Source organism: Vipera berus, assembly GCF_964194415.1.
Source record: "Vipera berus genome assembly, chromosome: 3".
NCBI lineage: Eukaryota > Metazoa > Chordata > Lepidosauria > Squamata > Viperidae > Vipera > Vipera berus.
This window is the reverse complement of record NC_138204.1, coordinates 56,103,344-56,129,600: the sequence shown is the minus strand read 5'-3', so window position 1 is coordinate 56,129,600 and position 26,257 is coordinate 56,103,344. Positions and strand designations below refer to the sequence as shown.

Genomic DNA, 26,257 nt, shown 5'->3' with positions numbered 1-26,257 from the left:
TCCTTCTTAAACATTTCTGTGCTTTAGAGTGCATACTACAGTAATTCTGCCATCTGCAATTATTTATGGGTTTGATTAATCCCAGACTGTTGATATGACACTACTCTTCTAGCAACAGCTTGAAATAAAGGAATTATTGCCAAGTATTTTTATATGGGTCAAGACATAGCTCTACAATCTATAGCTTGCCATAATTTACACACAGTACCTAAAACATCCAGAGAAGTTCAGGGAAGTTGAGTTTACAATCTGCCTGTCAACATGCAGAACAGACCCTGAGTTCATTAAAGCTTTATATTCAAGATGCCACCTACATTTTGAAACCCTCCAATTGACCCTTTTTTCTTTTTTTCTTTTTTGCATTCCAACTCTTTATTTCATGTAGGAATGCAACTTATTTGACAGCACTTCAGCAATTTCAGAGGGTTCACTTTTAATTTTTTTTCCTTTTACACAGTCTTGACCTCCTTTTCTCTTTTCTCATCTCCTTTCAATTCCCATGAATCCTTGAAAATAATACCAAGCATTCATTACTAGTCTGACTACACAGCCAGTGTATGTCTGATATCTCCACAAAACGTGGGCATCAACAATGTAGCCAGAAATCACCAGAACGTCATAAACAGCCAAATGTCGAATTCTTAATACTAGCAGAGTACTTTTTCAAACATATTAGCCTCTCAGCATGAGCCAAGGAATATGAGGTAGTCAAAATCTCGTTTAAACAATACAGTTTATGTCTTTATTTTCTCTTATCTTGATAAAATAAAATAATCAGCTTACTAAAATAAATGGTCATGTAACTTTCCAAACTATCTATTTTTATAAATATTCTTTTTTGTACATAACAATGTTTAAAAAGAACTATGAAAGAATTTTAAAAAGGAGATGACAAAGTTTGATACTATCAACAGACCATCCAACTACAAAGTTCCCTGGGGTTGAGGTTTACCCTATCCTTACTAATGTTTAGGGAGGGGTTCAGAACACGTCATTTTATCTACACTTGTTACAATATATTTGCCAACTTTGTAGAACAAATATGAGTGCTATAAGCAGGTCAACATAAACTGCTAATTTTAATGTTTCTCTAAACCCAATCCGTTTGATAAGATATTCATTTGTCAACTAACTAACTAAATGATCTACAACCATTATTATCTCCTGAATTCAAAAAATTAATTTCCAATTCCTGACATCTGTACTATAATTTGAGTTAAATCTCTCATAACAATGGATGTTCAGTTTTTACACAGTCAAGCAAGTTACTGGCGGCAACTAGTTTTATTTCAGTAGAAAACATATCTGGAGATAAGACTTTGAATCAAGTTAGAAGGATTAATGACTTTAGAAGCAAAGACACTTCTATGACCTCCAGCAAAGCTTCTCTTCTGGAGGCGGTTTTTTAAAGTTTGCACTGCAAATTACAGGAGCAACAAACATGCCAGCAGCCTTCTTACAAGTGGCTGCATACCTAACATATTTGGGGCCTGCAGGAAATAATTTTTTAACATCCTCTTCTCTGTTACCGAGAGCCAGTTTAGGATAGCGATTAAGGCACCTGACTAGAAATGGTGGGATTGTGAGTTTTAGTCCTGCCTTAGGTACAAAATCAGCTGGGTAGAAATGATGCATGGGCCAACCACTTCCAAAATAATGGTGCTAAGAAATCTTCAGAGGGCAGTAACCAGGATTCAAACTAACTTGAAAGCACATTCTGCTGCATAGATCAACAACAACAACCGATTCTTATTTACCTTGTCATCTTTGGCAGCACTCCCCCTTATTACTTGCTCTGAGAGCAGATTCTTCTCAAGTATGCCATTGCTTAAAAGGGTTACTTTACTGCTTTACTTAAAAATCTCTCCATTACATATCAGTTTGACTGGTGGATTTAATTTATTTTTTTCTTCAGAGCCTTGAGATGCATTTAGCAGATTGAAGAACAATATGCTAGCAGGGAAAAAGAAGCAGTTACCAACTGGGAGCTTGGTTGAACATCCTTTGTACTTTGCCTTTTGTATCCCATTCCTCTCTGTATATATACCTTCTCTAAACATTTCAAAAGCCCAATAAAGTCTTCAAGCAAAAAGACTGTCACAATACTGTGTATGACTGTAGAAGGTGGTAACACAAAACTGACTCTAAGTCATCTTGAAAAAACTGAACAGTGAGCATTTGGATGAAAAATCTCAAGGATGCAGTCAAAGTGGAATCTGAGAAGAAATCCCCCCCACTCCCAAATCCCCTTTCAAGTTGAGGCCAAGAAACAAGAGTCACCCAGAGCCAAGCTCAAGTTGAATAACATATATACCAAAGTTTGGGTCCTAGCCTTGATATTTTACTAGATCTAGATATTTTACTAGATCTGCCCATCTAGCAGTTCAAAAGCACGTACAAATGCAAGTAGAAAAATAGGGACCACTACGGTGGGAAGGTAACAGTGTTCCGTGCGCCTTTGGCGTCTAGTCACGCCAGCCACATAACCACGGAGACGTCCTCGGACAAGCGCTGGCTCTTCGGCTTTGAAACTGAGATGAGCACCAGCCCCTAGAGTCGGAAACAACTAGCACGCATGTGCGGGGGAACCTTTACCTTTAAGTAATGAGACCTAAAAAGAGGAATTGTGCATTAAAAATGAAAAGAAAACCATTGAAGGAGGAGCACTGTAATAGTGATTATTGGACACTAATGTAATAAAAACTATAACTAAATGAAGAATTGAAATATACAACAGTGATATATTAATCCACAAGCACAGCCTTTCCTAACCAGTCATAACCTTATGGAATCCCAGAAGTTCTGCAGAATCCCAGAAAGGCTGCCTCAGACAAATATGTCTAATGAAAATGGTTTCTACCTCATGCCACAAACTAGCAAGACAAGCTCACAATACCACCATTTCTGGCAACAGCATTTTGCTGCTGTGAAGTAATACAGTTAATTTTTCTGAAGCTTATCACTTAGTTAGAATAGAATAGATCTGGAAGACACTTTGGAGGCCTTCTAGTCCAGCCCCCTGCTCAAGCAGGAGGACCTATACCAGTGGTGTCAAACTCAATTTCATTGAGGGCCGCATCAGCATTGTGGTTGCCCTCAGGGGGCCGGGTGGGTGTGGCCAGGGTGGGCGTGGCCTACTGGGTGGGCGTGGCTAGCTCTACATCGTTCGCATCAAGGGTGCCAGTGGAGGCCTGGGCAGGAGTGGGACAGATCTGAGGGTCTCTGGCAGAAGGAGGGTCTCTGGGCCAGGGCCAAGGCAGTGGGGGCCATTCCCTCACTGTTTCCAGGATGGCTTCGCAGGCCACATGAAACCACTTCGCAGGCCGGATCCGGCCCCTGGGCCTTGTGTTTGACATGTCTCACCTATACCATCTCAGACAAGTGACTGTCTAGCCTCTTCTTAAAAATCTCCAGTGATGGAGCGCCCATGATTTTTGGGGGCAAGCTCTTCCACTTGTTAATTGTTTTCACTGTTGAAAGTTTCTCCTTAATTCCAGGTTGCTCCTCTCCTTGATTAGTTTCCAACCATTGTATCTTGTCCTGCCCTCTGGTGCTTTGGTGAATAACATAACCCTCTCTTCTTGGTGGCAGCCCCTCAAGTACTGGAATACTGCTATCATGTCTCCATTTCTTCTTTTCTTTAGACTGGCTAAACACAAGTCCTGCAGCTGTTCTTCGTATGTTTTAGTCTCCAGGCCTTTGATCAATTTAGTTGCTCTTCTCTGAATTTTTTCCAAACTCTCAACATCTTTGTGATATGGTGACCAAAATTGGCTGCAGTATTCCAGGTGTGGTCTTACTAGGGTTTTATAAAGCGGTACTAATACCTCGTGTGATCTTGATTCTATGCCTTTGTTTATACAACCCAGGATTGTATTAGCTTTTTTGGTTGCTGCTGGCCACTGCTGGCTCATGGTTAAGTGATCGTCCACTAGGATTCCAAGGTCCCTCTCACTGTTACTGTTTTTAAGCCAGGTCTCACCCAATCTGTACTTGTACCTTTGATTTTTCCTGCTAAATGTAAAACTTTGCTTTTTTCCACACTGAAACTCATTTTGTTGGATAGGGCCCATTGTTCAAGTTTGTCAAGATCTTTTCGGATCCTGAGTATGTCTTCTGGGGTGTTGGCTACTCCTGCCAGTTTGGCATCATCTGCAAATTTGATGAGTTCCCCTTCAATTCCTTCATCTAAGTCATTGATGAAGATATTGAAGAGTACTTGGCCTAAGACAGAACCTTGTGGCACCCCACTGTTTACTTCTCTCCATGTGGATGTAGTGCCATTGAGGATACTCATTGAGTACAGTTTGCCAGCCTGCTACAGATTGATCTGGTGGTAATATTGTCTATTTCACCTTTTTCTAGCTTACCAAGGAGTAGGTTGTGGTCTACTTTATCAAATGCCTTACTGAAGTCTAAGTATACTACGTACACAGTATTTCGCTAGTCTTATTCTTACTTATTCCAATCTAGTCTTCATTTCATAATTACTTTAATTTGTATGCTATCTATTAATATTGCCTGAAATGTGGTAACAAAGACAGCATATTATGCCCAACTGCTGGTAGTTGCAATATAGCCATTATTTCACACTGCCTTGAACGTAGGACATATATTCAGAACTTAGGAAATCTAATAACATTGAGAAATTGCTTGAGCAAGTTTAATTCTGCCATTCTCTTGTATCTAATTCTTTTTTTTGTATCTGAAATTATTTACAAGTTACTTCAAATAATTTTATCCTGTGTTTTCTATTTTATTAAGTTCACCCAAAATGACTATTAAAAGCTACAACCATTCCAGCATCTCTGCTGTCACATTATCAAAATTTAGGCACTTGGCAAACAGCCCACACTTTAAAAACTTCCAAAGCTGCAACAGCTATAACTTTGGGCATGGGTTTATAAGACCCTTTGTTCAGCACCACGGTAATTTCAAATGGTCACTGAAAAAAATTGTAACTCAGGGCTACCTGTAAATCAATGCACAGAAAAAAAAACCTGATTTCACCTAACAGTGAAAACCTGTAACTCTCAGGGACAGGCAAATATCAGTTAGTAAAGAATTTAAGAATATGACAGCAGGAATGTTAACAATATTTTGCCTGCAAGACAAGAAGTTATTGTTGTAATTTATGCACAATAGAGTCTATTAATTCATCACCAGTAAATTATAATGTAGATCTGTCTTATGATGCTGCATGAACGTAGTCAGTGTAGTTTACAAATCATGGTGGAAATCAAGGGTAATGCAATATGTGGACAGATTACATTATTTTCCCTGTACACTGATGTTAAAAAACTCCTAAGTATGCACAGGTTTGAAATTCATATAAGCTCACCCAGGAACATTCTATTTAATTAAACTGACTTTATTTCTTTATTTCAATAGTCTAAAATGGACTATGATGAAAATTCTCATATGCTTCTCTTGATGGTTTATTTTGAATCTTTTTTGTTGATAAATATTGAAATCATATTAAGAAGTCACTATTTTTATAATAGATTTTAGTCTTGGCTATTGAACAATACTGCATATTGGTATAATATTATACCGGTAGTAATATGATTTGAAAGCCAGATCCAAAATTTATTATGTCTCCAAAGGAAATTGATAATGCCAGATCAAAATAAAATCCTTTCATCATTGTACTCACAGTTTGGAATCCAACTTCAGAAGAAATCCCAGTTTGTCATATTCTGAAAGACAAAAGTAGATTTCATGAAATTTAGTAGACCTATCAGTTTTCCACCAGAGAAATAGAGCCTTTCATGATTGATATAAACATTTCTAAACTGAAAATGACAACATTGTCAATAAAGTTAAAAAAATAATTAATTAATGATCTTGTTAGAGTTCTGTAAATTCCATTATTGAATTCCTAAAATATATACCATTCTCAACTTAATCTAGAACAATGCTTCTCAACCCCAGCAACTTTAAGATATAGTATGTGGACTGGAAGTTCCAGAATTCTTGAACTCCACACATCTTAAAGTCCCAGAGGCTGAGAAACACCTACCGGTATCCACGCTGAGACATTTTAAGTTGTATATCTTAATAGTTTTCTTCATTGTGTGGTAACATATTTTGCAATTCCTACTATAATGATAGGTGAAGAGGTAATTTTAAAATAATCAAAACTATAAAATATGTTTCCTCAAGAATATACTGCAAGACTTCCTAAAAATGGTTTTGAGTGAATGAACATTATCCAATAATAAAGCAGAAGTATGAAGCCATTGTTTTTCAACTCAGAAAGGATACAGGTTTACTGACAGTTGTCCACTTTGTTCCAAGTGGCAGACTTTGATTTAACAAAGATTTTAAATTCTGGACACATATAAATGGAACAAGTCCAGCTTTTTATTTCCAGTTTCTTTAAGTGTTGATGCATATTTGACAGAGTATATTTATATTTCCTCAACTCTCCAAACTCAGCTTTCAAATGAATTCCAGCACCCACCCAAAACAAATGAAGATATGATTTATGATTTTGATGATTAGACAGCATTGATTATAGAAAGAAAACTTTTGAGAAAAAGGCAAATTTATAATTGTACTTATAACTGTTGTAAAGCTCAGAAGCTATTTCTTTGTATCTTTTTTCTTGTCTATTTTTCTTTTTATTTCTTGTGTTTTTATCTTTCTCTCTTATCTATCTATCATCTATCTATCTATCTATCTATCATCTATCTATCTATCTATCTATCTATCTATCTATCTTTACAACCCTGTAGTCCCTTAAATTGGGGTAGTCAGGGTAACTGGGTGGGGCTGAGTGTTTACTGGCCAGATGCCCTTTCTGGCGCCTACATGGAGTTAGCAACAGATTTTTTTTTTCTTTCTGACCTAAGAGAGAAACAACTGCTGCTACCTAGGATTGAACTCTCAACCTTCCAAGTGGGAGACAAGCGTCTTCACCATTAGGCCACCATGCCACTCTTCCTTACTTTATATTAATGTATAATAATCTTTATCTTCACTTGTAAAACTTTAATAAAAGCAAATTAATTGAAGCAATGTAAAAAGATATGCTGTGGTCAATTGTAACCAGCTGAAGAATTGTTGTTATACTTGATGCTGAACTAAAGGGAAACCAAAGCTTAAATAGTCTAAATTTGTTACTCCAGAATAGTAGCAGATCAGAGAAGAATTTTAGCCAAATAATGTGTGAAAGATATATGAGACAGAACTAACCCAAATGAAAGTATAGTAGAGCTGATAATTTAAACAGCACAAGCTTTTCTAATTTACTACCTGTAGTTTTAGACTACAATTCCATTATCACAACTAGCATAAGCTTTTACAGATAACCAGGGCTTTTTTTCTAAAAAAAAAAAGGTGCCGGAACTCTCATCTTGTTAATCTTTTATTTATATAATTTTATTTATATATTTATGTATATAATTAAACAATTATATATTCAATTCTTAACTTACATTTAATTTATTGTATTTAAGGCAAATGTTCATAGAAAATTCCAAACTTTTGTCCAATTCTCGTCTGGCTAATCTTCTTGACTCCTTTCCTTGCTCTTAGTATCTATGGCCGAATGTCGTCCTCTGAGTAACCAGAGATCAACGTACTTTGAAGGATCGGAAAGTCTCAGAGGTACTCCGACAAGTTTGATGAACAAAAGTGCTGAAATTGTCTTAGTCTTTAACGAAGCTCTTGTTGGGGTGGCAATTAGATTCATCTGTGAAAACCCACGTTCACATTCACTTGAAGAAATAGGAATGGTATTCAGAGTCCGTATCAAATGCAACAGTTTTTCTGGATATGTCTTTTCGATAATATATTCACAGAATCCATGAATCATTTCTCTTTCATTTAATTGCAGTCTGATTGATAAGTTTCTAATTTCCACTTCTCCAAATGTCAGTTGAGTATTAACATCTTCAGGCCAATGTTTTTGATCAAGTACGTGAGACCAATACGCCAACTCATCGTCTTTGCTATCAAGTAATCTTTTTTCAATTGACTCTTTCAATTTTGTATAAAATATATTTGGGTCAATGGGAGGATCAAACAATTTCTTTAACCACAGTTTTCCTCATTTCTTCACTTATATGATTAACAATATATAATTTTAAAGGGTTTGCCATTGTGGTAGAAGATTGCTACCACTGCTCCAGGGTTTGGCTAACTTAAATATGCATAGCATAATTAGATTTATTATTGCTGCTAAAGCTATGGATTACGGATTCACATTTCCCATGGATTGTCTTCTGTCCGTGGGAGGGAAGCTTGGTAGATTCTAAATTTCATAATTTTAGTTATTCCTTTGTGGCAGGGTATATATGAGAACAAGCTGCAAAGGTCTTTAAAGGCATGTTTCTCACATATTTATATTTTTGAATCATAAATATTAAATCTTTTTTCTTTCCAATGATCCAAACTAATACTTTAGAAATATAATTTCCAGTTTTAGCTACAGTAAACAAGCAAATTACACTAAAGCTAAATTTAACGTTACTTGTTAAAGATATTTACTATATTTCAGAATTACTATTCTTTCAGTCACAATCTTATTCCCATTCAATTTGGCTGATTTTAAAATACGATGTAAAATCATAAGCACATAAAAAGAAAACAGAAGAAACAGCTGCAAATTAACTCAGCAGTTCTTTGCTTAGCAACATTTCCATTTAATCAAAGTCCTTGCTCTTTCCAAATCTATTTCAGGGTTTACTTTCTATATACAAAAACAATGGGAAATGAGTTTCTGGGCTGGTTCAAATTTTTTACACATTCCAAAAATTTCAGGTAATGTATCTGTTCCATATAAATATAAAAGCATGATAGGCTCTGTATTTGTACAATGGCCGATTATCTCAGTGTGCAGAAATGTGGATAACTACAAACAGAGGTTGCAAGCCCTCTCCTTGACTTCAGAGTCATCCCGGTGAGATAGTCAGCATATAAATTTAATAAATAACTTTTTTTTTCAAATGCCCCTATCAGGAATTGAATTTGAATGAAGTTTCAGAAAAGCACATGTTCTGTGCTGGTGGTACTAAGCTCCCAAAGATCTAGCATTGGATAAATGAATTCTTCCTAATAAAAATAACTTCCTGCCTTTTTCTAATCATCATTTCTTCCCTACAGCAATTTGAAAAGTAAAACAAAGTGAAACAAACCACTACTCCCTCCATGCAGGGAAAATTTCCTTGAGTCATACTTGGATATCCTATTTGCAAATAATATCTTACTTACCTAGTTGAGATGGTGTAGTTGGGGAGCAGGGAGGAGTTGGGGAGCCTTCGCTGCACTTGCCTGTGCAACATTTGCCTGCTGGGTCTTTTGGCAAGCTCAGCAGCAATTCCTATTGGCTTCCAAAAGCCAATAGCATAGCTGACTCAGGAATTCTGGGAGTTGAAGTCCATGAGTCATAAAAGAGCAAAGCCTGCAATAGGCTTAAGCCAATAGCAGTACAGCTTGTGCAAAAGCTTTTTTTTTTTTTTTGCAAAAAAAAAGGTGCCGGAACACCGTTCTGAGTGTTCTATGAGAAAAAAAAGCCCTGCAGATAACTGAATTAGGGGGAAACAGTGTGGCAAGAAGGCATATTTTACTGATTTGGTAGTGAATGAAGCAAAACATCGTCTTTTTGCAAGAAAAAACCCTCCCTTTTCAGAAATTATATCAGTCCTTAGGTCAAAAGAGGCAATATATTCAACATTATTCAACTTTGTAGGAAAGTAATTCAAAAAAGCTCATGATCACTGATAACAATTTAATAGTAAATGTACAATAGAAACACAGAGACTAACGGCTAAGCATCATGAGCTCAATAAACTGTACATTCTTTGTGCCAAACCAAACATTGGCATAATTGTGGTGTTTTCCTCTGAGCATCTAGAATCAACCTAGTTGCTGGACAACTAAGTGAAAAATGCTTAGACTTATTGCTGTGTTCCCAACAGACCACCCAGAGTCAACAGAGCAAAAAGAATAGATATATGGGTAATCTGTCCACCTTCACTTATTCCAGCTGCATCCATATATTTACACAGAGAGAAGAAAACTAAACCACAAAAACAATGACACTTTTCAAGAATAATTATGAAGCACTATATACATAAGTTAAACCAACGAATTAATGCAACAGCTTTAGCAGCAGCCTGACAACTTTTTTTTCATGAGAAGCCACTCACTTCTACCCATAGTAAAGGAAGAAATGATGCTTGCTTTTTGATACTCAGGAACTATCTGTGTACAGGACATCCTCAAATTATAACAGTTCAAAGTTACAACAGCACTTATAATCAGAACTGCAGAATCTCCATGTTAGTATGATCAAAATTTAAATACTTGGCAACTGACACGTAATCACCTTTTGTGACCTTCTGGCAAGCAAAGTCAATGGGGAAACCAGATTTACTCAACAACCATGTTACTAACTTAATAAGTATAGTGATTCCCTAAAAAACTGTGGCAAGAAAGGTTGTAAAATGGGTCACAACTCACTGTTGCTAAGTGAGACAGATACAACCGTCTTGCTCAGCAACAGCAATTTTGGGTTGAATTGTGGTCATAACTCAAGGACTACCTGTAGTATATAAATATAAAATATAGATAAATCTGGAAGTACTTACAGGTAGTCCTCGACATACAACCATTCCCATGGTCAGATGAACAACATTCCAGTGCTTGGCAACCGGCATGTATTGATGATAGCTGCAGCAATCCCAGGGTCAGGTGTTCGCCATTTGCAACCTTCTCAGCCAGTGTCTGACAAGCAAAGTCAATGAGGGAAGCTGGATTCACTTGATTCACATGCCAACTGCAGGGATTCACTTAACAACCATGGCAAAAAAGGTCATACAATTGGGTGTGAATCATTTAACAGCCACCTTGCTTAGCAATGGAAATTCCAGTCCCAAATATGGTTGCATGTTGAGGACTACCTGTATTGTGGAACATAACTGACCTGTTGCATAACATTGATCTATTTGTTTGATATTTTCAAGTCTGCAAAAGCAATTGTACATTCTGTCCATTTGATTTATTGATAAGACATTTTGGCAAGGGATTTTGGATAAAGGTTGTGGGAGTTCTCCAAGCACAAGATAGCCATAACTGAAAAAGCATCAAAGTAAATGGAAGATGAGTAGATCTGCAAATTAAGCGACAGTGTAAATTTGGCAGTAAAGTCAGGGATTCAGAATTGCTTCACTCCCACCCCTTTTTATTCTTTAAATAACATTGATATTCAGATAGATATTATTTATTACTGAAATAAACTTTCAATTAGGCTGTGCAATGCTTTGGATTTGATTTTGAAAAGGAGCATTGGAACATATGGAAGTGCAAGCACAAATCGTCTATAGAATTTGTTCAAGCATCAATCCATTTTTTTTTTCAGAACCATGTAGCAGCAGACTCTGGGAACAGATTTGGCTGCTTTAATGAATCACAGAGAAGTGCTGTTTTCTGTCTATTTGAAACAGTTCTTTGCAATTGAATCTGAAACATTGCACATCCCTGTTGGTTATATTACTAATTGCTATAGTCTCCTAGTGGTTTATAATAAAATATGAACATGGTATCAAACATTATGCAGATCAAAATTAAAATAACCAAAATTTAAATGCCAATTCACAAAGATATATTTCAATGTGGTTTAAGCCAACAAAGAAAACAAATCTATACAACTAAGCAGGGACTGTATTTCAAAGACCTGGGATGGCAACAGAAAAGGTTTATCTCCAAGTCGTTAATGGCCCAATGGAAATATAGGCGAGTCTTCTTCAAAAAGCTCAGTGAATGGTTCATGGTAGGAAAATCACATATTGTAAAAGCTCCTTTCTCAGTTAAGAACTATATACCAACCCAAATCGTACTTTAAAAGTAACAACCAGAACTTTGTATTTGATCCAGAAACAAACTGGGAAACTGGAACACTTATAAAGAAAGTAAACTCTGGAGCCTGGGAGTAAACAGGCAATAAAGAATGCGAAAGGACACTATGAGCTCTTTCTGGAAGGAAATAAACTTGGATGACCGATTAGTTAAATACACTGAGTCAGCCTTAACTCCTAATGAGTGGACAAATGTTGACCATCTCAGTGTGCCTCTAGTAATAATTTATATATAGCACTTCCATAAGCAGCTCTATAATTTCTTTGATGCTGTCTATCCATCTTGTGTTTTTTTTCCTTCTTCCTTTAACTTTGTCAAATATTTTTTCCCAATTCATTGACTGCTTGCATCAAAAATGAAAAGTTGGTACATGTTGATCATTGCCTCAGGGGAGCAGTTAGTCTTTGAGTCAAGCTTATTGTTCTTATGATTCATGCTTTAGAACCATCTCCAAAAACATAATTCAAATGCATCACCTTTCTCTTGCTTCTTCTCAGTGTCCAGCTTTTATATCTGCACATATCACCCTGGAAATATCATTCCATTAATCACTGCTGTCACTGAAATACTTACATCTTTCATTATCTTATTTGCCGTTACGATCATCCCTAGGATGCGTTCATTTCTTTATTTCTGTGTACACTACCAATTTTTATCATTCTTGAGGCCACTTTCACTTCTTTGCTCAAATTACAAGCAGCGATTTCTTAATTAACTCCATTTTTTCACTTTCCACTTTCATAAATTTTCATTAATTTTAGCTAACAAAGTGATGCTGTCTACATATCCCAAATTTTTAATGCTTTAACCTCTGTTTTGTTATCACATCTTCCAAGGCTGTCATTCTTATAATATTTATTTTGGGGGTAAAAAAAGTACAGCCAAAATGCATATTTATTTATTTGAGCTTTATCCTGCCTTTATTATTTTATAAGTAACTCAAGGTGGTAAACATACATAATACTTCTTCCTCCTATTTTCCTCACAACAACCACCCTGTAAGGGTGATTGGGCAGAGAGAGAACAACTGGTTGAAGTCACTCAGCCTGCTTTCATATCCAACATGGGACTACAATTCAGTTTCGATATCTGTGTCAGCACCTTAACTATTACATCAAACTGGGCCTCTATATCCTTGCCCCTCTATCTTTCCTATTCTGAACCAATCTGTTTCTCCAAAACCTGTTTTTAGAGTAGCTTCTTGTCCATTGTAAATGATCCTCGGATTTCTGGTTCATACATTGCCTTGATGTATTTTCACTAATCGGCTTGGTGTAGACACCATTGCTGCAATCAGTATACAAAAGAAAAACTTTTGTACTTTCTTGCCCTTACCATTATCTATCTTTTAGTTATCCAATCTTGTGTCTTTGTCCATTTCATTTTTCTCTGTTTAAGTTCTCTATTTAAAATCTAAATAATTAGCTCAATGATTTAATTTTACTCTCACATCTCCTTTCTTTGGTTCAGATACATACACCTATCTTTCTAATCTCTAGGCTACACAATGTTGTTCCATGTTTGTTGACATGGAACTGTTTAACTGCCTCTTCCCTACAGTTTTAAACAGTTCAATGAGTACTTCATCTCTGCCTGGTACTTTCGTATTTGACAGCTGGTCTACCACAGCCTACCACACTTCAATTCTTAATGGAATCAGTTCCTAAATATATTCTTGCTGCAAATGTTTCTGTCATACTATTATCACCTTTGTAAAGAGTTTCACTGTAATCTTTCTATCTTCCTTTGACCTCATTTGCTTATATTAAATCTCTTCCATTAGGAATCCCTCCTTAGATATCAGTGATCTTGAAAACTATTTGTTGACATTTTTGACTGAGTCCTGTTTTCTCCTTTTCATATTTCACTCTAGAAGTCTACATTCAGTTATCATGCACTCTTCTAGCTATCCAAGTCTTTCAACTTCCATCTTTTTTTTTTGGCTACCATAATAGCTTGTTTTTTTTTACAAATTTTATTGATTTTCTAATATTACATTTACATATTTGAAAAGCAGCATGGTGGCTGGGTAGTAGTAATTCAGTTACATACAGATATCATTAGTAGAGATTTCAGACTGCTAGCATAAACATTTCCTCTCTTTTTCCCTTCAGATGTACTGTCTATTTGTGAATTTAAAGACAAGTTTTATCCTATCAATCACATAAAAAATAACTTTCTTACATATATCCATAGTTTTTAGTTTACACATATTCTAGTTGTTTTAACATACAATCGTTTAGACAATCAATGACCTAATAAATTTTTCAATTTTAATTTCCACTAACATTTAGATTTAACGTTTGATATTTATCATTCCCAAAAATTGTAATATATTCCCAATTCATCTATCCCCATTCCTCACAAAATCTAATATTCAAAATACACATCCCATTTTCTTAACTTCTCACCCTCTATGTCAACAAATTGAGTATACAATTTGATATCGTTCCTTTTTGCTAATTTTGTTGTTTTTTTAAGTAGTAATAAAAAGAATATTTCAGTATTTAATACTTTCTCTTTCTCTTTGTATCTGCTATCTCTTGCTTAAACTGATAATTTTTGTTTTTAACATTCCATATGGACCTATTTATTACTTTCAACAATGTTTTTATCTTATCTACATTATTCACCTTTACATAACCTTTATACACAAATCAATATTCAGATTAGCTATTAGTATTTATACTGCTAAATTTTAATGACCAAAATTTTTTCATTATCTCAGTTCATAACAATGTCTTGTGTTCAACATGCACATCTTATCTATTTAAGTACATTCTGTTTTAGATTTCAATAAGATGGTCAACACTCCATTCCTCTTGAGTCTTATTCTGGCTTTTTTCCTTTGCCAAATCATCTTCCATGTCCTTGTTTTTGGGTCATCGAATCAATCTCCTTGTAATATTGTGTATATTAACTGATGTTGGCAAAACCATCTGGTCGCCATTTTTTTGAGGGGACTTGTAGGTCTAGTGCACAGGTCTGCAACCCGCGGCTCCGGAGCCACATGCGGCTCTTTCAGCCGTCTCCTGCGGCTCCCAGTCCTCTGCCATGTGCAGCCCCCCCCAAAAAAAGTGGGACTAAAAAAGTTCAACCAATCAATTCAAATATGCAGGGTAGGTGCATATCTTGCCTTGTCTCCACTCTTCAGTCAAACCCTGTTCTGCGCATGCGCGCATGTATGCACATGCGCACATATTTTTTGCGGCTCCCAGTTTTTCCTTTTGTGAGGGAACCGGTTCCAAGTGGCTCTTTCACTGTTTCAGGTTGCTGACCCCTGGTCTAGTGGGTCGTCTCTTTATTCTTCCATATCGATGTGGTTGTTCTGAATTGTTTGTCTTCTCATCCAATTGTTCTTTTTCTAGATCCTCTAGTTCCTTCTGTGTTGTATAAGAAACCTTTTCCTTTTTCCAAGTTGTTGATATCTTTTCTGGATTTTCAAATATCAATATTTGTTGAATTGTAGATTCTTCTATCATAGTATTTGAAAGTTTCATTTTTTCTATTGTATTTTGTATAGATGGTTCTTTAGTTGTGGTCCAAGTTTGGGCTTTCCTATCTGGCCTGTCTTCTTGTTCCTTCACATAGCCTATTAGAATTTCATTGGTAGTGGTAAGAGTTTGTGTAAGTGTTTCCAACATAGCAAGAGTTTGTTGATCTTCATCTATAAAGAAATTTTGTTCCTGGCCTTCTTCCATATTTGTATTTTAAGCTAAAGGCTTTACACTTAGAAAATCCAAAAGAGAGATTTTTTTTCTAGGTAGGGAACCCAAAGCCCTTCACAGCAGTTATTTCAAAGTTCTCAAGGTTATGTATCTTATCTATTTCCCTGGGCAGTCAGCCAGGCCCCTTTTAAAGTTTTCCTTTGAGTCCCAAAATTGTCTTAATCTTTTCAGTTTTCCTTTTTTTTCATAAGAAAGAATCCAGATTTCCAACAGAAGTAGACAATGAAAAATAAGAAATAAAAAATATTTCAGTCCACAAGCTTTGAGAAATAAAGTTCCAATTGGGATTCAGTTACTTGTTCAATGTTTAACATGCCCCTGGGTATTTAGTCGCCGCTCTTTCTGGAGGGAGGGCTAAATTCCCCCTTCCCTCACCGCAGGGGGAAAAATACTTAGCAACTTAACGAGGTACAGAAAGTAATTAGGGCGTAAAAGAGGTAGATCTCACCCAGTCTCTTCCGCGCTGCTTTAAGAGTTGCCTGGTGGAAAAGGTGACTTCGGCTGTTCACAGCCTAGGGACGAGCCATAATGGCTGGTCTTTTCATCCGCCGGTTTGGAGGGATTGCCAGATCTAATGGGAGAGTTGCGGCTCTCCCGTGATCCAGCGAGCGCCCCTCCTTGCTGGTCGCCTCATCAGGGTGACTTTCGGCCCTTTTCAGGGTCCCCCAGCGATGCGAAACTGGACGGGGGAGAGAGAGAGAGAGCAAGTCTCCCAGCCATCCATAGTGGCAGCGTGACAAACTGGATGTCCATAATAGCTTGTTCTAAAAACCACTTGAATTTTCCCCCTCTTCCAGTTTTATTATTATTATTATTATTATTATTATTATTATTATTATTATTATTATTATTATTATTATTATTATTATTATTATTATTATTATTAATTTTATTTGTATACCGCCCTTCTCCCGAAGGACTCAGGGCGGTGAACAGGGCAATACATATTAAAAAACAAGATACAAAAATTAAAAACGATTAAACAAATGCCCATGAATAAGTTAAAACACATTAAAAAATAGATTAAAACAGATTAATAAAACCCAACCCCATCCCATCAGGCCAGGCCAGCTTGTTCGAAAAGGTAGGTTTTGAGATCGCGCCGGAAGGAGCAGAGGTCAGGCGCCATCCGGAGCTCGACCGGAAGATGGTTCCATAAATCCGGCGTGCCCACAGAGAACGCCCTCCCCCTGGGGGCCACCAGTCGACATTCTTTGACCGGTGGCACCCTGAGGAGGCCCTCTCTGTGGGAGCGTACTGGGCGGAGAGAAGTTGACGCCGGCCGCAGGTGCTCCCCAAGGTATTCCGGACCCATGCCATATAGGGCTTTGTAGGTCATTACCAACACCTTGAATCTCACCCGGAAGACAACTGGAAGCCAATGCAGCTCGCGGAGCAGAGGTGTAACATGGGAGTGTCAGGAAACTCCCAACACAACTCTCGCAGCTGCATTCTGTACCAGCTGGAACCTCCGAGTGGTCTTCAAGGGTAGCCCCATGTAGAGAGCGTTGCAGTAGTCCAGACGAGAGGTCACGAGGGCGTGAGTGACCGTACGTAAGGCATCCTGGTCTAGATAGGGCCACAACTGGTGCACCAGGCGAACCTGGGCAAAGGCCCCCCTAGTCACAGCTACTATATGGTCTTCTAGAGAAAGCTGTGAATCTAGGAGGACTCCCAAGTTGCGAGCCCTATCTACGGGGGGTAATAACTCACCCCCCATAGAGAGAGATGGGATATCCTGAATATCCCGAGATGCCGGTACGCACAGCCACTCGGTCTTGTCAGGGTTGAGTCGAAGCCTGTTCCTCCCCATCCAGACCCGAACCGCCTCCAGGCAGCGGGACATCACGTCGAGGGCATCACTGGGGTGGTTTGGGGTCGAAATGAAAAGCTGGGTATCATCAGCATACTGATGATACCCAACTCCAAAACCACGAATGATCTCACCCAGCGGTTTCATGTAGATGTTGAACAGGAGAGGCGAGAGGACCGACCCCTGAGGGACTCCACAAGCGAGAGGCCTCGAGGTCGACCTCTGCCCCCCACAATGTCTTATATTTCTTTCCCAGCACCAAAATCTTTTTCATGCATGTTAAGTATACTGAATCTGTTTTTGACATTTATGTTATAATCTGACTGCACATCCTCTAGGTAAGACCTTGCTGACAGTCCCATTCTTTTTAAATATCTACGTTAATTCATAAATTTGGCTACCAATATTTACAAGGTGATCCATACTCTGCACCTGGATGTTATCCAAATCCTGCATCCCATGCCGTGGTGGGATTCAAATATGTGAACAACTGGTTCTCTGTGTGGGTGCCACTTCTGGAAGTCCATTCTGGGCCTGGGCAACAAAAAGTTAGCTGCCGGTTCTGCCAAAGTGGTGCGAACTGGCTGAATCCCACCACTGATTCCATGGTGACTATATGTGGTGTCAACATAGTCTGTATTTATGCTATTTGACTTAACAAAATATTTTGACAAAACTTTATTAGCCTGGCTCCTGTGATAAGACATGACAATGTAAGTTTTCGGACAAATTGAAAATTAAAAAGTGATCAGGTCTATATGTTACACATTTAACAGATTTTAAAGAATTGTAATTTTAGATTTGTCTTCTAAAAAAACAGACCCCAGGGATTGAAGCATATTCAGTATAACTCTAATTTATAAAAAGGATTAAGGAGGATACAGAAAAGTATAATTCAGTTATTTTAATCATTATTCTAATAGAAGAACAAGTCTTACTGAAGAAGAGAAAACCCAAGCAATTAAATAAAAAGCTTGTTCACAGAAGAATGCTTAGAAAGTTCATGTTATTACAGGTCATCCTCAACTTAACAACTGATTGCTTAATGACCATTTGAAGTTATGATGGATCCCTGAAAAAGTATTTGCAATGCAGTTCCAAAGTTCCAATGGCCATCCTTCTCAGTGGCCACATAACTGTATTTTAGGCACTTGGCAACCAGAGTGCATTTATGGTGCCATAGTCACATGACCATGATCTATGCTTTTGCCAAAAACCATCATTAACCTCCAGGTTTTTGGCAAAAGTGTCCCACAGCAAAAAATGGATTTGTTTTATGATCAGAGTGTTCAGTTTATGACCATGGTGTCTGCTTAATGATTGCAGAAAAAAGTCATAAAATTGGGTTGGTCACACACAGACTGTCATAACCTATGATCATAATTACAGTACCAGGCTCAATTACAGTCATAAATTGAGGACTACCTATAATCAGATTCTCTTACTAAAATGGGCTGTTACTGCACTTCCCCAAAACATGTCTCCATTCATGTCTACTGTATAAATAAAAACTCCATATTGAGGTAATAAGGCAGACATGTCAAACACAAGGCCCGGGGGCCAGATCCGGCCCGCAAAGTGGTTTCATCCGGCCCGCGAAGCCATCCTGGAAACAGTGAGGGAATGGCCCCCAGTGCCTTGGCCCTGGCCCAGAGACCCTCCTCCTGCCAGAGACCCTCAGATCTGTCCCACTCCTGCCCAGGCCCCCATAGGCACCCTTGATGCGAACGATGTAGAGCTGGCCATGCCCACCCAGTAGGCCATACGCACTTTAGCCATGCCCACCCAGTAGGCCACGCCCACCCAGGCCATACCCACCCGGCCCCCTGAGGGCAACCGCAATGCTTATGTGGCCCTCAATGAAATTGAGTTTGACACCCCTGTAATAAGGTCTTATAGAACATGAGTGCCTGTAAGAAACTTGTTGAAATATTTTATGGCACTACTCCCCATTACACCCCTGGCTCTACTTCATTAAAGGCTGCTCTCTGTTCAGTAGAACTGATCCAAAATGTACATTTACTGAAGCATATAAAAGCACAGAGTGTTATCCAAAGAAGAAACAACAAGGACCACATGTTTTCTAGAAAGAATTTAAGAAAGCCAGCAAAATAGCATAGCATGGGATGAGGAAAAGTCAGAAATAGAAGGCAACAGCACCTATTTTAGCATTCAGAGCCAGAAATTCAAGATCAACCAGACTGTGTTTACCCCAGGAAGACCTTTTACATTCAGCAATTCAGGGTCAAGTTACACTTTCTATTAGATACATAGCCTACAACTAACCCTATTTTTAAAAAATTCTAAAATAAACATGGGGTGCTAATGGGTCCACTGTAAAAGACTAGAGAAAGACTAAATCACTTCCTGGAATTTACAACTTTACCTCCCCACCCCATCCCACTCCTCAAAGCCTTGACTTTACCTAAGGATTTTCCCCTTCCCGTCTCTCCCTCCAACAGCAAAGAAGAAAAAATTGGGAATACAATCAACCAAGGGTAGAAATTTTCCTCCATTCTTTCATTTCCATTTACAAATCATATTTATTTCTAACATTGTGCACATTTCAGTGATTATGAATTAGCCTCAGGAAGGTCCTGAGATATGCAGTGATCTGTCCAACATAAAGTAGGAGCTACTGATTACTTTGACCTTGGCCAAGTCTCTGGATCAGTGGAGCACTCTGGATGACCATGCTGGAACTTCATCTACAGACCCTAATACAAAGACAGTTTTGGGCCTCCTAAACACTACATGTTTTCTCAGCACTAGCAGGGAGCCGATGTTTCATATTAGCACCCATGTAAATCTGACTCTCTAATAGAAGTCAGACTGGTATTTAATACTTTGTCACTCCTCTTTCCTTGACACTGGTTCCAATCCAGATAAATCCAATCTCTCATGCTTTCTTAGAATAAAATAAGTATAGTCAATTACATGCTACATTTTAAACATAATATTATGGTAAAGTTTCAAAGTTATCATTTTCTGAAATGTCTATTGCTTATTTCATAGGACCACATATGTCATAAATATTTGGAGGCGTTAAGAATTTTAAAAATGAAATATTCTAGGTACAACAAAACTCGCTGTCTACATTCAACATTGTTTATATTGTACCATACTACTGGTCTCATTTCCTTGTTTTCCCTCTCTAGCTTACATACAGCTAGTCCTCAGTTTACAATCATTCATTCAGCAATCATTCAGTGTTACAAAAGCACTGAAAAAAGGGACTTACAACCCAAGCCTGAAGTTAGAGCCATTGCAGTGTCCCATGGTCACATGATCAAAATTCAACTCGAGTCACATTTATGACTGCAGGATTGCTTTAATTTACCCCACCTGGTAAATTCTCCCCTCCAATCTATGTCCTTTTGGTACCCCTGGATGATCTTTTGCCTAATGGGATAAAGGTTATCCATCCATTCATGCCCTATTTGACCTCTTAGCAGCTTTCAATACCATTGACCATGGTATCTTTCTGGATTGACTCAGAGAATTGGACATGTGCAGCACAGTGTTTTGCTGATTTGCCTCCTGATTGATTCCAGTTGGTAGTGGTAGAGAAAAAGAGGTCCCATCCTTGGCCCTTACATTGTGGGTGCTGAAGTGGTCGGTGCTCTTTCTACTTCTATTCAACAACTACATGAAGCCACTGAGTGAGGTCATCTGTCACCATGGAGTAAAGTATCATCAGTGTGGTGATGATACTCAACTATACTTCTGTGCTCTTGGGAAATTAAGCAATGCTTTCCCAGGCTTATTGGCTGTGGGGATCTGTGTGCAGAATAACAGGTTACAGCTGAACCCTGGCAAGATTAGGTGGCTTTTGGGTTTGGGCATACCAGTTCTAGGCTCATACCATCTTTTGTGCTGGATGGGTGGCATTGCTCCATACAGACCAGGTCTGCAATATGGAGGACTTCATGACTCCGGCTAGAAGAGCAAGTGGCAGGATCTTCACACAGCTTCATGTTGTGTGCCAACTGCACAAATTTGTAGATCAGGAAATTCTACTCAAGAATTACTCATGCCCTAATTGCCTCCAGATTGAACTACTGGAATGTGTTCTATATTCAAGGCCTGCCCTTGAATAGTACCTGGAAGTTTCAACTGGTGTAAATTACAGCAGCCTGGGCAGTTTTCTCTGCCCCCAAAACAACACATCACCCCTCTGCTCCACAAGCTGCATTGGCTGCCAATTTGTTTCTGGGTCCAATTCAAGGGGCTAATTCTGACCCTTAAAGCCCTTCATGGCATGGGATCTAGTAATCTGAGGGACTGCCTCGCCCCAAATACACAGCCCATCCTATTAGTTCCCTTAAGAGAGCATGCTATGGGTTCCATCTGCATGGGATCTACAATTGATGGCTCCCAGGAGGCCCCACCAAACGTGCCATAGTGCCCACCTTATGGAACATTCTGTCCCCCCCACCCCATGAAGTTGTATTAGCTCGATCCATGCTAATATTCAGGAAGACCCACAGGACCTAGATGTGTCATCAGGCTTGGGGGTCCCAGGAAAATAGTGACATTTAAGATGGCTCTTTAAGATGGCCTATATTTTGACAGAGAGTTTTATAATGATCAGTTTTATAATGATCAGTTGCATGCCACAGTCACTTCTGGTGAGATAAGTGGTTATACAAATTTCATAAATAAATACCGATATTCCTTGATGTATGACCACAATTGAGCCCAAAATTATAATCATGGATGAGTGCGGTCATTGAATGACTGCAAAGCTCACTGACTGCAATACAAGCTCTCCCCAATGCAATTGTTAAGCAACAGCACATATTGTTAAGCAGTGTGTGGGCTGCCTCAGGGGGTTGGGGAGGACTTGGGAGACATGGTGCAGGCCCAGGCCTGCACTTTTTTCACACCTAGGCCTCCAGTACTTTCTCAGTTCACACATGGCCTGTGCCAGGCCTTCCAGGATCTCCTTCACTGCCTGAGGCACTCCTTGCACAGCTTCTGCCCAGCTAGGTCCCCATAGGCCTTGGGCCTGTTTCTCACCTGGCTGGGTCCCCACAAGTCCTCACTGGGTCCCTTTCCCATCCAATCCCAGCAGTGCAGGAATGGGACCTAGATGAGTGGGAAACAGGTCCAGGTCCTGTGGGACACAGCCAGATGGAAAGGACACTCAAGAGACCCAGCAGAATGCGATGGTAGGGAGCAGTTGCAGCATCTCTGAAGTTAATGTTAAGAGAAGGCAATTGCCAAGCATCCTATTTTCATCATGTAACCACAAGGGTGTTGCAGCTATTGTAACTTCAAGTACAGGTTGTATATATCTTCTTTCAGCACTGCTGTAATTTCACACAGTCGCTGAACAAATGGTCATAAGTTGAAGACTACCTGTAGCTGCTTCAAAATGCAGCAGTGCAAGCAATAACAAGGGCTTGCCATTATGTCCATGGGTCATGGCTGCTCTGAAAATTACATTGGTTACCAGTTGGCTTCTGGGTGTAATTTAAGGTGCTGGTCATTATCTACAAAGCACTTCAGGACATAAGGCCTGGAAACTGATGACTGCCTGTGTTTACTGTTTTTTCTGCCCATCCAATGCATTCAGGCAGAGTGGATGCTCTCCGGGTCCTATTGATTAGATGCCGTGTATTACAGTTACAGGTAATCCTTAGTATACATTGGCAATATGGACTGGAATTGCCTTTGCTAAGCAATGTGGTCAAAAGTGCAATATCACTTGACACACTGCTTAACAAAGACAATTCCAGAAGTCGAGGTTGCCACTGGTAAATGAGGAACACATCGGTCATTAAGCAAGGGCCTCATGTGATCATGACTTCTAACTTCCTGGCAGGGAATATTGGAAATCATGAACGCTGTGATGTTGTAATCACAAGATGGGTGCTGACTGTCCAGATCATGATCTTGTGGCCATAGGGATGCTGTGATGGCCAGAATTGTGAGAGCCAGTCATAACTACACTCATTCAGCATTGTTATAAGTTTAAACATGCACTGAATGACTGGTCAAAACCTGAAGACCACCTGTACATCACCCAGTCTTCTTAAGAGTTGGGTGGCCTTAAAAAAACCCCAAAATATATAAATAAGCAAGCCAGGATCATGGACCTTGGGAGGCTTTAAGGCCCCAACTATTTGCTCCCTTTTTCTGAGTCTGATTTAGATGTCACTGCTATTCCATTCAGTGTTACATATATCATTCATGAATGCAATTAAAACATCCCTAAGTGAATGTTTCACAAAAGCTGCTTTCACTCCATTTCAGAAGTTGTATTACATTTCCTAATAAAAGTCAAAGATAATAAAGTAATATACACAAGTTCTTGGTGACCTCTAGTGTAAGTCAACTTGATCTGCAAAAGATGTGAAAGAATTAAGATAAAGACTAGAGATTATTCTACTGCAAATACAAGCATATTAACGGACTCTTCTAGAAAGATTGTCACGCAGAGTGGTTCCCATCCCATAGCTACAGATGGGCAATAAAAAAGGGCTAATAATAATAATTGCTGCAGTATTTGACAACCAAGCCTTTGCAAATTCAGTTTGCATTCACCAACTATTCCAAGATCTTTTTCACAAGTAGCGATGCTAATTCTCTCATGAGAAGTCCGTAATGCCAGGAAAAATGAAGAGAAGAGGATGACTAGCAGCAAGTAGGACTGACTTAATTATAACAGCAATGAAGGTACCCTTGAGATAGCTCAAATGTCAGGTTGAAGATAAACCATAGTAGGTGTTAATACCAACTTGATGGCACATCATCATCACTGCCAATATAGCAACCCTCATCCTATTCCTAGGCATTTATTTCTAATTCCAAAGATAACTTATATGAAAAAAAAACTTAAAAAAAACCATTTGTAGCATTCTCTGACAAAAATAGCTTATTTTTGTCAAGCTTCAGAACTGACTCTCCACCCCTCTTTCCAGAATAGCTACAGAGAATTCAAAAGCTTTCTTTTCACTTGAAACTAATTATTCATTGTGTCAAGGCTCAAACAAACAGTTTTATGTTAGCTATATCTCAAAGACAAAAAAAAATAAGATAATCTTTATTGTCATTTTTTACTGTGGGCACAATGGCACACATCAAAAATGAAATTTAGTTGCCCGCTCTCAAAGTGAAGCACATACATGACACACACCTAAAACATACTATATGCACCATATGTATAGACCCACACTACATATACATAACAAATAAATATTAAATACTGTCCATCTTGAATATATAATGGAAGGAGGAAGCCTGAGATTTCACAAGGTTAATGCTGTATGGAACAAAACTATGGTTGAATCTGGATGTTCTGCTGCTACGGATACCACGAAGCCTCCTCCCAGAAGGTAACAAGGAAAACAGGTTGTGAAGAGGATGATCAAACTGTTGTTTGTCACCTGGAAAGTCACACAGAAGACCTTTATAGCATCTCCAGTGCTATTTAGACATGTGGGCACAAATATAGGTTTAGAATTTTTTTTTTAACTAACAGCTTCAAGATCCGTTCCTCCCTTCTTCATACACATGTACACACCACAAAATTCAAAATCCAGTGGATATCTACTTTTGAGATCAAAAAGAATTGAGGGGGGGGGGAATCCACCATATACCTTTTTCAATGTGATGGCTTCAAAGTATTACAGAGCTCAACCAATTTCAATTATGATTTACAATCCACACTTGGTACTCTCCTTACACATCCTTTCCCACTTGTTATCACTTTGCCCAATTCACATAAGAACCTTCCTTTGTTTTGAGAACCATTTATTGTGATCCCAAAGGTGCTTTTTCAAAAGGCAACTGGACTTTTGAAAAAGCACCCTTGGGACAACCATGATCCGTATGACTGAGATTCTCCATAGGCATTTTTTGTTATGCTTTAAGGTCTTTCTCGTACTTTTCCACATGCTGCATAAACTGAAGTTTTCCAGAACAAACCCTTTTGCCTCTGTGGTCTGCTCTTAAGTAGTTCTCCTACATTCTATTGCTCACATTGGTTGTACTGGTTACCACAGAGACATGGTTCAAAATGCCAGGTACACCTCCATTCACCGATTCAAGGAAATCTCAGTAATACCAGAAAGAACTCAAAATGCCCCAAGACAAGTTCAGCTGAGCAATTAAACAATTTTGGAAGATTTTATTTAAATAAGTCTAAGGCAAGTCAAAAGCAGAGATTTGTTAATATGCAAGATGAACAAAGGACTTACCGGAAGGAGATGGGGTGGGGGGAACAATCTTAAGAACCTGAAGCGTTTGCTTAATGAGACATTAGGGCAGGGAAATACAAAAGGAACAGAGCCAATATGTTACATTTCAGAATTCCTGGAGAACTGGTCAGGTCCCAGAAGGCTGGGAGGAGGTCTTAAAAAGAGTCAAAGATGTCCTTGTCTTCAAAAAGAGAAGGATTTCAGAAATTGCAGATTTTTCAGTTTGACATCTATTACTAGGTAAAATATTCAAGCCTCTTAGTAAACGCCATGTTAGTGAGTACTTGGATAGGAATGCAACAATTAAAAGTCAGTGAGGGTTTCTCAATTAGCAATCATATTAGACTAACTTAATCTTTTCTGATAGTCAGAATTCCATGGACATAGCGTATTTCAACTCAACAAATCATAAATTTCTAATATACTTAAACATAAAATGTAAGATGATACAGCGGTTAGATGGACTTATAACTAGTTGAGACACTGTACACAGAGAGTACTCTGTATTGGCTTGGAGAATCATTTTTATTAATAACCTTTTTAAAGGCACTAGGGCAGACATGTCAAACTCACGACATTATGTGACGTTGTGCGATGTATAGGAGCTTTTTGTCCATTGCCGGCAAAGGGATGGGCGCGGTTTC

At 38.5% G+C, this 26,257-nt stretch overlaps 1 protein-coding gene across 4 annotated transcripts in view; it reads right to left on the bottom strand.

The window, feature by feature from the left end:
- The window catches only part of ST3GAL3 (ST3 beta-galactoside alpha-2,3-sialyltransferase 3), a 216,014-nt gene that overhangs the window by 133,182 nt on the left and 56,575 nt on the right, over nt 1-26,257 (bottom strand). For all 4 annotated transcript variants that reach the window (XM_081323183.1, XM_081323186.1, XM_081323184.1 and 1 more), the window contains exon 4: nt 5,657-5,699. In XM_081323183.1, the coding sequence (XP_081179309.1) occupies nt 5,657-5,699 (43 nt within the window). The remainder of the gene's footprint in view (nt 1-5,656; nt 5,700-26,257) is intronic.